The following is a 14254-nucleotide window of genomic DNA, read 5'->3' as shown; positions in this document are numbered from 1 at the left end:
GAAAGACGGCTTCCAGGAAGGGAGTGTTCGTGGAAGGGGCCCCAAACATGGAGTCCAAAGGGGTGAGGAAGAAGGGGACTTTCAACCTAGGAGGAACCCCCACCTTCTCCAAGACCCCTGGCCAATAAAAGGAGGTCCTTGGAACTTCCACTGGAGTGACTGACTTTTGACCCTTTCCCACGCCCCCAAAAATTAAAACAGAGACCCTTAAATCTCCCTCCCGATGGAGAGAGATGGGAGGGGGCATGGCACTGGGAAGTCCTTGTCCTTAAAACCACACCTCCTTGTGGACCCGGAAAGAGAACACATTCCCTCAGTAACATTTTGAATTTTTGAACTTTGAAAGGGGCACAGTTGGCTTTCACTTTATATTCTATACGCTAGTGGCAGTCAACATTAGAAACCCCTGCTATCCCCTTCCTCGAACCCCCGATCCCCATTTTCTCTTTTCTTCAGCTCAGACACTGAAAAAGTCCATAGCAAGAGCAGTTCTTAAAGCATGTGCTAGAAGGGAGGGGGCTAGGAAGACAGCCATATATCTGTCTGAGATATGGGACTTTGGCTAATATGCACAGACCAGTGGCTTTTGAACTTGATGGGCAAGTTTTAAAAAATTGCCAAGGAGGTTTGTTTAACATGCAGACACCCCCAACATCAATGACCACAGTCCTGCTCCCAGCGTATCTGACTTGGGAAATCTTGGGCATACACTGGCACCTGCATTTGACACTAAGGTTAATAAGTTCTGATAACTCTCTACCATCAGACCAGCTGGTACCTGCCTTTGAAACAGGCACCCCAAGGGATATTGGCACAAAAGATCTGTGGACCACAGTCTGAAAATTTCTTCCCAGGTTTGCATGTGAGTTCTAGAGAGAGGGTACAAATAGAAAATGAAAAAGTTGACTCTAAAGAAAATCTCTGTGAGAACTGGGCAATGCTTCACTGCAATCTGTGCTAGCTCATGGCAGAAAGGGGTGCTGTTTGGGAAAGGGAAGTGTTTTAATTCAGCAGGACACCTTCAGTGGGGCTGGTGCAGGGTGAATTCACCACCACCAGCAGGGAACAAAAGCAAAAGCAAGGCGCAGTAAATACAAGAAGCTGTATTGGCAGCAATGGTGCTCACAGTAAAGATTTCTGGGTACCTCTCTGGAGAGGAGGGAAAAGGGTGACCCCCATGTGGTGGTTAGGACTTGTTTGATGTGGACTCAAGGCAGCCCTAGGACCTCCCAAAAAGATCACAGGAAGGGTTTGAGAGAAGGTCTTGAGGATTTTCAGTAAGGCTTAACAAAGCTTGCTCTAATGCTGGGAAATGCTGAAATGAAATCTCTCCTGGTGAGAACTGGCATTACGACACAGTTGTTAAACTGAGCCCTGATTGTGGGCTGAGTCCTCTGCTTGGCATGTCCCTTTAAGAGGCTGCTATGTCTCCCCTGTTCTCTATCTCCCTGTCCCTCCCACCACCTTCCCCACCACCTTCCCCAGTTCTCAATGTTCTCCACATTCCTCAGCCTCAAGCTTCTACTCAACCAGTCCTACCCCACAGGTGTCAACTGGGTCTTCACAGTGTTCCCACCCTTTTGGAGTTATTTAGGAAGATTGTTCTTAGATGCACCAAGTGTGTCCAGAAATATCCTGAGGGAAATTCTGATGCTGTTAAGATAGAAAAGAATGTTTCCCTAATGGCCATATCACCTCTAACTTAGAGGATTGTTAGGGAGATCCAAAATGGTCCCAATTCATTGAAACAGCTCTCAGTGGGGATATAAATGTTGAAGATGATTGGAGTAAAGCTTCAAGTTCTATCTCCTTTAGCCAGCTGCACAGATCCAAGAACGCTCCTCTGCAAGTGGGATTCCCATAATGACACCCGTAGCCTACACTGCTCCTTAGCCCCTGCGACAGACACAAGTCAGTACCAGGTAGGTGGCCAGGCATAAGCTCGTGCGACCGTAAGCATCCTGCATGTTAATATTGGCTCCCATTTTCAACAGCAGCTTCACTGTGTCCACTTGACGTCCAGAAACTGCATGCATCAAGGGCGTGCATCCTGGAACGAGACATTGCAACAGCCTTTAAACATGTTTGACTCATGAAACTGATGAGCAGTCTTTATGGGCCTGTTTATTTATTATTTTGCTGTTTGCAATACAAATGCAGCTGTTGAATGGTATGGGACTGAAGGGAGATGAAGTCGATTGTTGCTGCATCTATATAAACTATGCATTTTTTTATTGGCTGTTTTCAATCTTTTGCAATTTTGCAATAATTGGCTGAGTAAAACATTTTGCGTAGATGATAACAATTGTTTTTGACTGTGTCAGGAATCAGCATAATTTAAGACATAACAGGCAGATTTATCCTGACTTGGGTTGAACCGTGTAGAATCTGGATGTGCCTTTGGAAAGCTGCTCCATCTGGGCAGATTGGTTCAGCACATTGTTACTGGAGGTAGCGGGTGCTAAGGGGCAGTGATGGTACCCAGCCTTGAATTGCACACATTCTTGCTGAAAAAGTGGCCACCTGTACTGAGAATGCTTCTCTGTTTTCAGAACCAATGTAGGCCAAGGTATTTGGTTTTTTATGTTTCTTCCTGAATAAAAATCAAGATAAAATTACACATTCTATGAACTTTGCAGGCCTGTTGGAATAAGCCAGTCTCATGGGGCAGGATCCAGGTGCTTCTCATTTCTTCAGGTGAAGAAATCAAACCTCAGATCCACCCCTTGCCCAGCTGAGACTTGTGTAGATGTCTGGATTGGAGGTGGTGATTCTTTTCCAGATGAACTGCAAGCTATGACCCTCTGAGATCCCTGAGAAAGGGTACATCCCAAGATTCCTGTTTGTTTTGTTTTGGTTTGTTTTTTGAGACAGAATCTTACACTGTCATCCAGGCTGTAGTGCAGTGGCATAATCTCTGCTCACTGCAATCTCTACCTCCTGGATTCAAGCAATTCTCCTGCCTCAGCCTCCAGAGTAGCTGGGACTACAGGCATGCGCCGCTGCGCCAAGCTAATTTTTTTTTTTTTTTTTTTTTTTTTTTTGTATTTTTAGTGGAGACAGGGTTTTACCATGTTGGCCAAGATGATCTCGATCTCCTGACCTCGTGATCCGCCCACCTCTGCCTCCCAGAGTGCTGAGATTACAGGCGTAAGCCACCATGCCCGGCTAAGATTTCTGTTTTCACTGAGAGAACACCGAGTTCACAGTTGTGGCTGAGTCTTAACTTCTAAGTGTCCCTTTTTCCAAAATTCTCTTTAATATTTGAATTTGAACATTGCCAGGAGGGAGTGATGAGCTTTGCAGTGCAGTCCCTAGGACACCAGAAATGGAGCTGGCAACTGCAACTCAATTTCTCTCCAATTTTTTTCCTTCTGAAACTTTTTTAGTCATCTGTACTGGGAAAAAGCAGCAATGAAGTGCTGCGTCTTAAAATAGTTGCAAGATTTCCTTCCTTTCCCTTCCTCCCTTCCTTTCTTCCTGTCAACAAGTGGTAATTTTAACTATTGAGAGGAAAAATGGACATGCTGCAAAAGGCAATTATTGAAGCAATCAGTGAATCTGAAATGCTCAGTAAGTAAAGCTAAAGAATTCCTAGATACTGTTTTCATGAAATTACATGCTTTGTCTGGCTAATTTACGTCTATCTTGAGAGCCTAGCTTACCTACAGAGTTTTTCAGTTTTTCCTGAACCTCTGTTCTGAATTGGATGTCCATGTTATAATTTTTATCATCCTATATTTTTCTCTAGTAACTCTTTGGATTTTTTTTTTTTTTTTTTTTTTTTTTGAGACGGAGTTTCGCTCTTGTTGCCCAGGCTGGAGTGCAATGGCGAGATCTCGGCTCACCGCAACCTCCGCCTCCTGGGCTCAGGCAATTCTCCTGCCTCAGCCTCCTGAGTAGCTGGGATTACAGGCACACGCCACCATGCCCAGCTAATTTTTCGTATTTTTGGTAGAGACGGGGGTTTCATCATGTTGACCAGGATGGTCTCGATCTCTTGACCTCGTGATCCACCCGCTTCGGCCTCCCAAAGTGCTGGGATTACAGGCTTGAGCCACCGCGCCCGGCCTTTCTAGTAACTCTTTTAACATTTCATTTCATAATTATGTGTTGATTAGCATAATTGTGTTTAAAACTTGTCTCTTCTAAGCTATAAATTCAAAGTGGAAGGAACCACATCTCTCAGGTTCATCTTCGAATCCTTAGTACTAGCCACTGTACCTGGTACTGGGAAGATATTAAACAGTAATTTTGAAACGCATAACCAAATGATTACTGAACAAATTTTTTTTTTTTTTTTGAGACAGCATCTTGTTCTGTTGCCCAGGCTGGAGTGCAGCGGTACAATCATGGCTCACTGCAGCCTTGACCTTCCAGGCTCAAGCAATCCTCCCTGTCAATATCCCAAAGTGCTGGGATTATGGGCATGAGCCACTGCACCTGGCTGAAGTATTTCTTCATTTTAAAATAATTTTCCTGAGGTGTCTCTAACTGAGGTTTAGGAAGGAGTGACAGATTTATCTCCAAATGGGTTCCAAAATTTATTTTAAGTTGGTACATTTGTCCCTGTAGAAAATAGAAAAAAGAGATCCTCAAAATAAAACAAGTAAGAGAGTACAGCACTGTTCCCGTCTATAAAATCAAAAGTAAAAGAAAAGATCTTCCTTAAACAAAAGCAACGGGAAAAGTAACAAAAACCAATCGCAACCACAACAAAAATAAGGTACTTAGGAATAAATCTAACTGAAGAAAAGCAAAACTTATGTGGATAAAAATTATAAAACTTACTGGGGTACATAAAAGAAGAACTACACATGGAAAGATGTACTATGTTTATGAAGGAAAAGACTCAATATAATAGAGCTATCAATTTCCTGAAAATGAATCTATACTTTCGTTGCAAGTCTAATAAAAACTCAACAACGCTGTTGTGAAACTTGAAAAAAATTCTAAAATTTATCTGGAAGCATAAAGTGCCAAAACAAATTTCAAGACAATTTTACTGCAGAACTGAAGAGGATTATTGCTTTTTGAACCAACAAGATTAATTATATAGCCATGGTAATTAAAACAATAAATATATCAACAGAACAGAAGAAAAAGTCCAGGAAATACTCAGACCTGTTGGGGAACTCAGTATATAACCAAAGTGTCGTCATAAATCAATAGAAAAAAAAAAAAAAAGGTATTCAATAAATGGTGCTGACAAACTGGGTATACAAAAGGGATACATTAAAATCAGATCTAAAATTCGCATCATACATAAATACTTTCCAGTTGGCTTAGACACCAAATACGAAAAACAAAATTTAACCATTTAAAAAATATATAGATGAATATATTTTATAACAATAAGACTAGTAAGGCCTTACTGAAGAATACATAAAAACTGCAAACTATAAAGAAAATATTTTATTAAATCCAATTATATTAAAATTAAAATTTTCCGTATTACATAAGATACCATAATTGACCTAAAAAGGCTAGCTACAGATTGGGAGGTTATTTTAATTCATAAAACCAAGAAAAAATTATGAGCCAACCTAAATTACATCAATAATTCAATCAGAAAGAAAGCAACAATGTAGGAGGAAATAAATAGGCATATGCACATGCAAGCAATTTGAGAGAGAGCAGACACAGGTTAGTAAACGTATGAAAGATTATAAATAAAATAATTAGGGTATACGTATTAATATGACGTTGGGAAACCACTTTACACATGTCGGATTAGCAATTATAAAACATCTGAAATGCCAGGTATTGTCAAGGATTTGGGAAACTCTTACATACTGTTGGTTAAAGTATAAGTTGGGACAACCAATTTGGGGATAAATGTGACAACATTTAATAAAATTATAGGTGCTCATACCTTATAACCCTGTAATTCCCTTATGAAATAAGTTTATTTCATAAAGAACTTTCACACTGATGAACAGAGATATAATCAAAGATGAATAATCAAAAATTAAACTAACAAGAAATGGCATAAATGAACATCAATAGAGCGATACATAAATTATATTTAGGCAAATGAATGTCATAGAGCAATTAAAATGTCTGAGTTAAATCAATCCAGATTCACTTGAATAAATCCTGAAGACATAATTTTGAGTGAGGAAAGCCAATTGCAAAACAACACACTATCATTTATGTGAATGTTATAAATCAAAATAACAATCGATCGCTATAAACCCAGGAAAAACGGGTTAAAGCAGAAAAATGGAAACAGGAAAGATACACACCAACGTCAGAACAGTGGTTATTTTCGAGGAATGACGGGAAAAGGGGTGGAATCGGAAAAGGACAAAAAGGGCCCTCAACGGCTCTGCAACTTTTTTTCCTTTAAAAAATTCAAGGAAAGAATCGCAAAGTGTCAAAATTGTTATATTCTTGGTGGTGGGTACATAGCAGTGTGACACGTTATTCTCTGTGCCTTGTATTTTTGTGTTTTGAGATGGAGTCTTGCTGTGTGGCCAGGCTGGAGTGCAGTGGTGCCATCTCGGCTCACTGCAACCTCCGCCTCCCGGGTTCAAGCGATTTTCCTGCCTCCGTCTCCTGAGTAGCCGGGACTACAGGTGCGCCTCAGCAAGTCCGACTGATTTTTGTATTTTTAGTAGAGATGGGTTTTCACCATGTTGGCCGGGATGGTCTCAATCTCTTGACCACGTAATCCGGCCGCCTCAGCCTCCCAAAGTGCTGGGATTATATTTGAAATAAAATACACAAAATAAAGGGTGGAGCAACTTGGTCGGGTAAGGTGTGCAGGAAGGTAGCCTCAGCATCTTGTGTCCTTAAATGATCCACTTTACTACACGGTAAAGTGTTCAAGAACTTTAAAACATCTGTAGTAAAAGACAAGGAGCAGAAAGAGCACTGACCAAGGACACAGAATATTTGGGTTCCAGTTCCAGCTATTTTATTAGCTGTGAAACTTCACCTAAGAAACTTAGCCACTTTGAGACTCATTGTGGTGTCCTGGGTAGTGCAAGGTTAATTACAGTACGGTTATGAAATTCCAAAAGCAACAATAGCTTGCTATTGAGTGCTTTTTATGTATCAGGCGTAACTTTGAATACTCTAGATGGATTAACCCAGCTAGTTTTGATTTTCGTACTGTCTTAGTCTTTTTTTTCTGTTGCTACAACTGAATACCCATGACTGGGTAATTTATGAAAAGAAGAATTTTATTTCTTCCAGTTTTGGAGGCTGGAATGTCCAAGGTTGAGGAGGCCACATTGGGTGAGGGCCTTCTTGGTGGTGGGAACTCTCTGAAGAGTCCTGAGGTGGCAAGGGGGCTCGTGAGAGATGATCAAACTAGCTTTTATAACACACCCGCTCCCATGGTTACTGACCCACTTCCACAATGACCCATGAGTGGATTAATCCCAACAACCTCCTAAGGGTTCCACCTGTCCATGCTACTGCACTGGGGACAGGGTTTACAACCCATGAAATTTGGGAGAACACATTCAAACTATAGCACGTAACTGTATAATAAGTATTGAAACTGGGGATACTGATTCCTTCCACTTTATTCCTTTTCAAAATTGTTTTAACTATCCTAGTTCCTTTGTATTTCTATATACATTTTAACTAATCTGTCTATATACACAAAAAATCTTGCTAGTATTTGGTAGAAATTGTGGTCTCCATCCCATGCCAAGATATCTCTTTTCAGAATTTGCATTAACCGGTAGAGAAATCTGAAGAGCAGTGCATGTTTACTATGTTGAGCCTTCTAGTCCACAAACATGGTATGCCTTTCCATTTGTTAAGATCTTTTATTTAATTAGCCCTTCATAGTTTTCGACATATAAGTTCTGCACGTATTTTGTCATATTTATACCTTAATGTTTCTTTTTATTGAGTGATTTTAAATGATATTATAGTTTAAAATTTTGATGTCTGCATATTCATTGTTAGTAAGCAGAAATATAACTTGTTGCTATATTGATCTTTTAGCCTGTGACCTTGCTGAACTCACTTAGCTGTAGATATATGTTGGTAGATTCCTTAGGATTTGCTCTGAAGACAATCAAATTGTGCAAAAAGTAGCAGTTTTACTTTTTTCCTTTTCAAGATTTATGCTTTCGGCCAGGCGCAGTGGCTCACGCCCGTAATCCCAGCACTTTGGGATGCCGAGGCAGGCAGATCACCTGAGAGGTCAGGAGCTCAAGACAAGCCTGGGCAACATGGCAAAACCCCGTCTGTACAAAAATTCACCGGGTGCAGTGGTGAGCGCATGTATTCCCAGTTACTTGGGAGTCTGAGACGGAATTGCTTGAACTTGGGAGGCAGAGGTTGCAGTGAGCCGAGGTCATGCCACTGCACTCCAGCCTGGGTGACAGAGTGAGACTCTGTCAAAAAAAAAAAAAAAAAAAAAGAAAAGAAAAGAAAAGAAAAAAAGAACAAAAGGTGTATACTTTTTATTTCCTTTTGCACTCATATTACACTATACTGAATTGGAGTGGTGAGATGGACATTCATGCTTTGTTCCTGGTCTTAGGGACAAAGTACTCAGACTTTCACCAGTAAGTGAAATCTTAGCTCTAGGGTTTTTGTTGTCGTTGTAGATACCCTTCATTCTATTGAAGAAGCGCTCCTTTATTCTTATTTTTCTGAGATTTTTATTATTAATGTGTTAAATTTTGTCTAATGCTTTTTTTGTATTAATCGATATGAACATGTGATTTTTCTGCCTTAGTTGGTTAATTTGGTGGATTACATTGACTTTCAAATATTCGACCAGTCTTATATCCCTAAAATCTCTAAAGCAAACGCTACTTGGTCATGGTGTATGATTCTTTTTTCCAAGCTAAAGCGCAGTGGGGTAATCTCAGGTCACTGCAACCTCTGCCTCCCAGGTTCAAGCAATTCTTGTGCCTCAGCCTCCCCAGTAGCTAGGATTATAGGCGTGCACCACCACATCCAGCTAAGTTTTGTATTTTCAGTAGAGACGGAGTTTTACCATGTTGGCCAGGCTGGTCTAAAACTCCTGACCTCAACCAGTCCACCTGCCTTGGCCTCCCAAAGTGCTGGGATTATAGGCCTGAGCCACGGTGCCTGGCCTGTTTTTGTATATTACTGAATCCTATTTGCTAATATTTGGTTAAGTATTTTTAATCTATATTCATGAAGACTACTGGTCTATAGGCTTATTATTATTTTTTACATCATCTTTGACTGGTTTTGATAGCAAAGTAATACTAGCTCATAAACATAACTGAGATGTGTTTTCTTATCTTCTCTTTTTTGGAAGAGATTATGTGGGATCGATGTTGGCTATCCTTTAAAAGTTTGTAGGTGACAGGGGGATAGAGGCAGCAAACCACCATGACATGTATATACCTATGTAACAGTCCTGCAAGTTGTACCCCAGAACGTAAAGTAAAATAAAAACATTATTTAAAAAAAGTTTGTAGAAATCCACCAGGTGTGGTGGCTCATATATATCTGTAATCTTAGCACTTTGGGAGACTGAGGTGGGAGGATCACAAATTTCTGGTGAAATAATCCATTCCTGAAGATATATTTCTTGGAGGGGGATTTTTTAAATTATGAAGTCAATTTTCTAATTATAGGGCTCTTCAGATGATCTGTTTCTTATTGGCTATTTCTTATTGTTCTGTTTTCAAATTCATTAATTCTTTCCTCTGCATCTTCATTCTGCTGCTGAGCTTATTTACCAAGTTTTAACATTGTGATGATTGTATATTTATTTTAAAAAACTCTCATTTGGTTTTCCTTTCTATCTTTTATTTCTTTGCTTAGACTTTTTTTCTTTAGTTTTAAGCATGTTTTCAATTGCTCATTGAAGCATTTTTGTTACGGTCATTTGAAAATCTTTGTTAGATAATTCTAACAACTCTTTCATTGGCATCTGTTGATTTCTTTTTTTTTTTTTTTTTTGAGATGGAGTTTCACTCTTGTTGCCCAGGCTGGAGTGCAATGGCACAATCTCAGCTCACTGCAACCTCTGCCTCCCAGGTTCAAGCGATTCTCCTGCCTCAGCCTCCTGAGTAGCTGGGATTACAGGCATGTGCCACCACACCTGGCTAATTTTATGTTTTTAGTAGAAACGGGGGTTTTCCATGTTGGTCAGGCTGGTCTCGAACTCCTAACCTCAGATGATCCACCCGCCTCAGCCTCCCAAAGTGCTGGGATTACAGGCATGAGCCATCGTGCCTGGCCAATTTTTTTTCATTCAGTTGGACTCTTCCTGTTTCTTGTTATGACACGTAATTTTCTATTGAAACTTGGACATTCGGGGTATTATATTAGAGATTCCTAATCTTACTTAAACTTTCTACTTTAGCTGGCTTCCATGGACACTGCTGTAAAGGGGAAATAAAGGGATGCCACCTCATTATTGCAAGCTGCCATTAGAAATCCAGGTTTCCTACTAAGTCTTTGTTGGAATGAGTGGGGCTAGGGCCCCCTGTCTTTTTGTGGTGTTTGGTTGGAGTAAGGACTTAGTGTCTAAAAATTTTCTGTGTTTCTAGGCTGTTCCGTTTTTGGTCATTTTGCCAGAGAGAGAAGGCTTTTCTTCTTGTTGTGGTTTTTTTGTTCTGTGCCTCTTGACATTTCTGGGTTGCTAGCTTCTTCAGCATCAGTTGTGGGATAGTCAAGCCAAAAGAAAACCCTAGGAACTTACCGCCATGTCATTCCTTGGGACAGAAGTTCTCAGCCAGTCAGTCATTTTCTCTCCATCTTCCAGAGTCTTTATGTTTATACAGAATGCCCAGGGTTTTCAGTTGTATTTAACAGAAAGAATAGGAAAGAAATAGCATCGACTCCATCTTCCCAGGAGCAGAAATCCTTGCTCTTTGCCTTTTACAGTCACGTTTTCTCAACATCCATTGCTACCAAAAGCAGCCTGCTCTTTCCATACCCTTTCCTAACTACTTGACCTATCTATTTCGGTCATTCATACAAAGATATTGAAAACAAACTCAAACTGATGACTTCTTTATCAGAGGCAATGTAAGAGAATCTGAAACTTTGCATCTAGCCCTCTTATTTAAAGAAATACCAAGACATCTGCACATAGCCACAGTATCAAAATGGCTGGTCAGATAGACATTTATTAACATTGCTCATGTCGGAAAGCCATCTCTAAAAAAATAGAGCAGAACATTCTGGATTCAAAATGCACACGTATCTCACCTTCACTGTCACAGCATTCTAGGATAGAAGGGTCTTCCCGAATGACTGCAGTCAGAGCATTGACATCTCCGTTCGAGGCTGCCTGGTAAACCATGGTCAGATCAACTTCCTCAGATGAGTCACCTTCATGCATCAAACAGACACAAAGTGAGTGTGTGGAGCCAGTTCACTGAAAGAATAACAATACCCAAGTTGTTACCCACACAAGTGATTCAGTAAAACTTTTCAAGTGAATCCAGGCAGAAGACTGAGTCATCCTGGCCACACACTCTCTCACCACTTCTGAAGAAAGGCAGATCACTGCGTGCCATTTGTAACATCGCGGTGTATTGGAAAGAAACCTGAGGGACTGGACGTCATTTGAGATTTTCTGATTCTTTCCAGGCATTCAGGCTTCTCGAAATCAATGAGCCCAGAAGGGAAAGTGGGGCCCTCATCTTGGTTCTGCATTGCCCTTTTTGATCTGAAACATGTTTCTGTTTTCCTCAATGACTCAGTTTACCGCCTTTGAAAGAGACATTGTGCTTTCTCTTCTCTGTTCTCCAGATGTACTCAGCAACCTTTACCGCCCTATTCTGTACCCTGAGGGCTGACCCTTGCCGACTGCCCCACCCAGGATCCCTCACCCTCTTGCTTGCCCATGGGAGGCACCAGCAGGAACCTGATGGGAAGAAGAGAGAGATGGGGCATTTCTTCCTGCTCTCCCCTAGTGCAGTGTTTGGCAGGAGCCACCTCTCTCCCACGAGGAGGCTCTTTCTCTGCAGAGCCAGTCTCTACAGGACTCCCTGATAACACTGTCCCCTCCCATCCTCCTTAGCTGTAAGGATGGGAATGGCTTCCCATTGACGTTAGTCTGTGGAGATTCAGCATCCCTAGTTCATTCTTTCAGCCCTGCTTCATCTCTGCAAGTTGTCCCTTCATTGAAAGTCTTTTCATTTCAACCACCTGGGATTTCATGAGATGGAATTCCCAGAAGAGACAGAACTGTAGGCAACTCCTTTGAATTTGGTAGCCACCTGCATTATGCCTTTGTGCACGATTGAACCAACTAATAGTATGGTTAAAGGCAACATTAGGCCAGGCATGATGGCTCACATCTGTAATCTCAGCAATTTGGCACTTTGGGAGGCTGAGGTGAGATGATGGCTTGAGCCCAGGAGTTCGAGATCAACCTGGGCAACACATTGAAACTCTCTCTGTGCGAGAAATTTTAAAAATTAGCTAGGCATGGTGGTGGGTACCTGTAGTCCTAGGTACTAAGGAGGCTGAGGCAGGAGGATCACTTGAGCCCCAGAGTTCAAGCAGTAAGCTATGATTGTGCCACTGTACTCCAGCCTGGATGACAGAGTGAGATCTTGTCTTAAAGAAACAAAAAAGGTGACAACAGGGCTATGGGTCAAGTGGGGCCGGGCACAGTGGCTCACTCCTGTAATCCCAGCACTTTGGGAGGCCAAGGTGGGAGGATCACTTGAGGCCAAGAGTTGAATACCAGCCTGGCCAATATGGTGAAACCCCATCTCTACTAAAAATACAAAAAAATTAGCTGGGTGTGGTGGCACATGCCTGTAATCCCAGCTACTGAGGAGGCTGAGGCAGGAGAATCACTTGAACCCAGGAGGCAGAGGTTGCACTGAGCCAAGATCATGCCATTGCACTCCAGCCTGAGTGGCAGAGCACAAAAAAAAAAAAAAAAAAAGAAGAAGAAGATCTATGGTTTAAGTGAGTGGAACACAGGGAGTCCTGCTCGTGATGAGGAGACCTCCAGAGAGAGGCTGTGTGTGACCTGTTTACTCACACAATTCCTCCCATTCATGTTCCCATTGCCCCTCAAGCATCAGCATAGCCATTGTTCAGGGAAAAAAATATGTGTGTAAGAAAAGGTTTCTCAAGTTGTGTTTTTCTGTTAATGTGGACGTTATGTCAAAGATACCTTTTAGTTTTCAGTTCTAATTGGTTGTTAGTTGGCAGTGGTCCTAACCCTTTGGCTTGGTGTCTCTGTCCCAGTATTCTTGGGAAGTCATAAATGACTCTTAGCCAGTTGACCCGTCTGTCCCCAAGGGAACTTGTTATTGGAAATGATTCACTTATGACAACAAACTGTTTTCTTACCCAGGTAGTGTTTTGTTGTTTCCATTAGTTTGTTTGTTTGAGGCAGACTCACTTGCACGTTTGCCTGGGGGCCAGAAGTGGGAGAGGACAGGTGTCAAGGTCAGATGCCACTCCTGTGGTGAGCGCAAGGACTATGGAGCCAGACAACCAGCAGCAGTCCCAGCTTGCACTGACCAGCTGTGTGGATTGGGCCGGCTATCTCACCAGGCCTTAGTTTCCATGTGTGTGTTTGTTTATTTATTTATTTTGAGACAGGGTCTCACTGTGTTACCCAAGCTGGAGTGCAGTGGCGTGATCTTGGCTCATTACAGCCTCAACCTCCCAGGCTCAAGCGATCCTCCCATTTCAGCCTCCTGAGTGGCTGGGACTACAGACACGCACCACCATGCCCAGCTAATTTTTGTATTTTTTGTAGAGATGGGTTTTGCCATGTTGCCCAGGCTGGTCTCTAATGATCCTCCCACGTTGGCCTCCCAAAGTCCTGGGATTTGTAGGCGTGAGCCACTGCACCTGACCAGTTTCTTTGCCTTTAAAATGAAGATAATAATGATGATAATTATGACAACTATCTCTCTTATAAGTTTGTTTTAAGAAAAAATGAGTTAATATTTAATTCTATGTGCTTTTAGAGCAAGGTCTGGGATATAATAGTGTATATACTTTGCTATGACTACCGCTACTTAAAAAAAAATTTTTTTTTTGGTGTGTTTGAAAGCATGAGAAATCTGGGAAATGTGGAGCAAAAAGTCTCCTGTTGATGAGGACTAGATGAAGAGTCCATACATTGCATGGAACATTAAGTCTCTATTAGGAACCTTCCCAGGACGCTACACATGTTAAGATGTCTCACAATGTATCTAGCACAAGAAATAGGGCCCAGAAATAGGACAAAGGTAGGGTTGGTATCCAGTTGTGTTACCACATCCAAAGATGCTGGTGGTGTTACTTCAGAAGGAAGATTTTGGTAGTAGGC

The 14254-nt window shown here is 41.6% G+C and overlaps 1 protein-coding gene across 2 annotated transcripts in view; it reads right to left on the bottom strand.

The window, feature by feature from the left end:
- ANKRD55 (ankyrin repeat domain 55) overlaps nucleotides 1-14254 on the bottom strand; it is a 136933-nt gene that overhangs the window by 80760 nt on the left and 41919 nt on the right. For both annotated transcript variants that reach the window (XM_074385801.1, XM_074385792.1), the window contains exons 2-3: nucleotides 11173-11295; nucleotides 1920-2050 (exon numbers count right to left, since the gene is read on the bottom strand). In XM_074385801.1, the coding sequence (XP_074241902.1) occupies nucleotides 1920-2050; nucleotides 11173-11295 (254 nt within the window). The remainder of the gene's footprint in view (nucleotides 1-1919; nucleotides 2051-11172; nucleotides 11296-14254) is intronic.

This window comes from Saimiri boliviensis, chromosome 1 (assembly GCF_048565385.1).
Source record: "Saimiri boliviensis isolate mSaiBol1 chromosome 1, mSaiBol1.pri, whole genome shotgun sequence".
In the NCBI taxonomy this organism is placed as follows: domain Eukaryota; kingdom Metazoa; phylum Chordata; class Mammalia; order Primates; family Cebidae; genus Saimiri; species Saimiri boliviensis.
The sequence above is the reverse complement of the archived record's forward strand: the minus strand, read 5'-3'. Positions and strand labels throughout refer to the sequence as shown.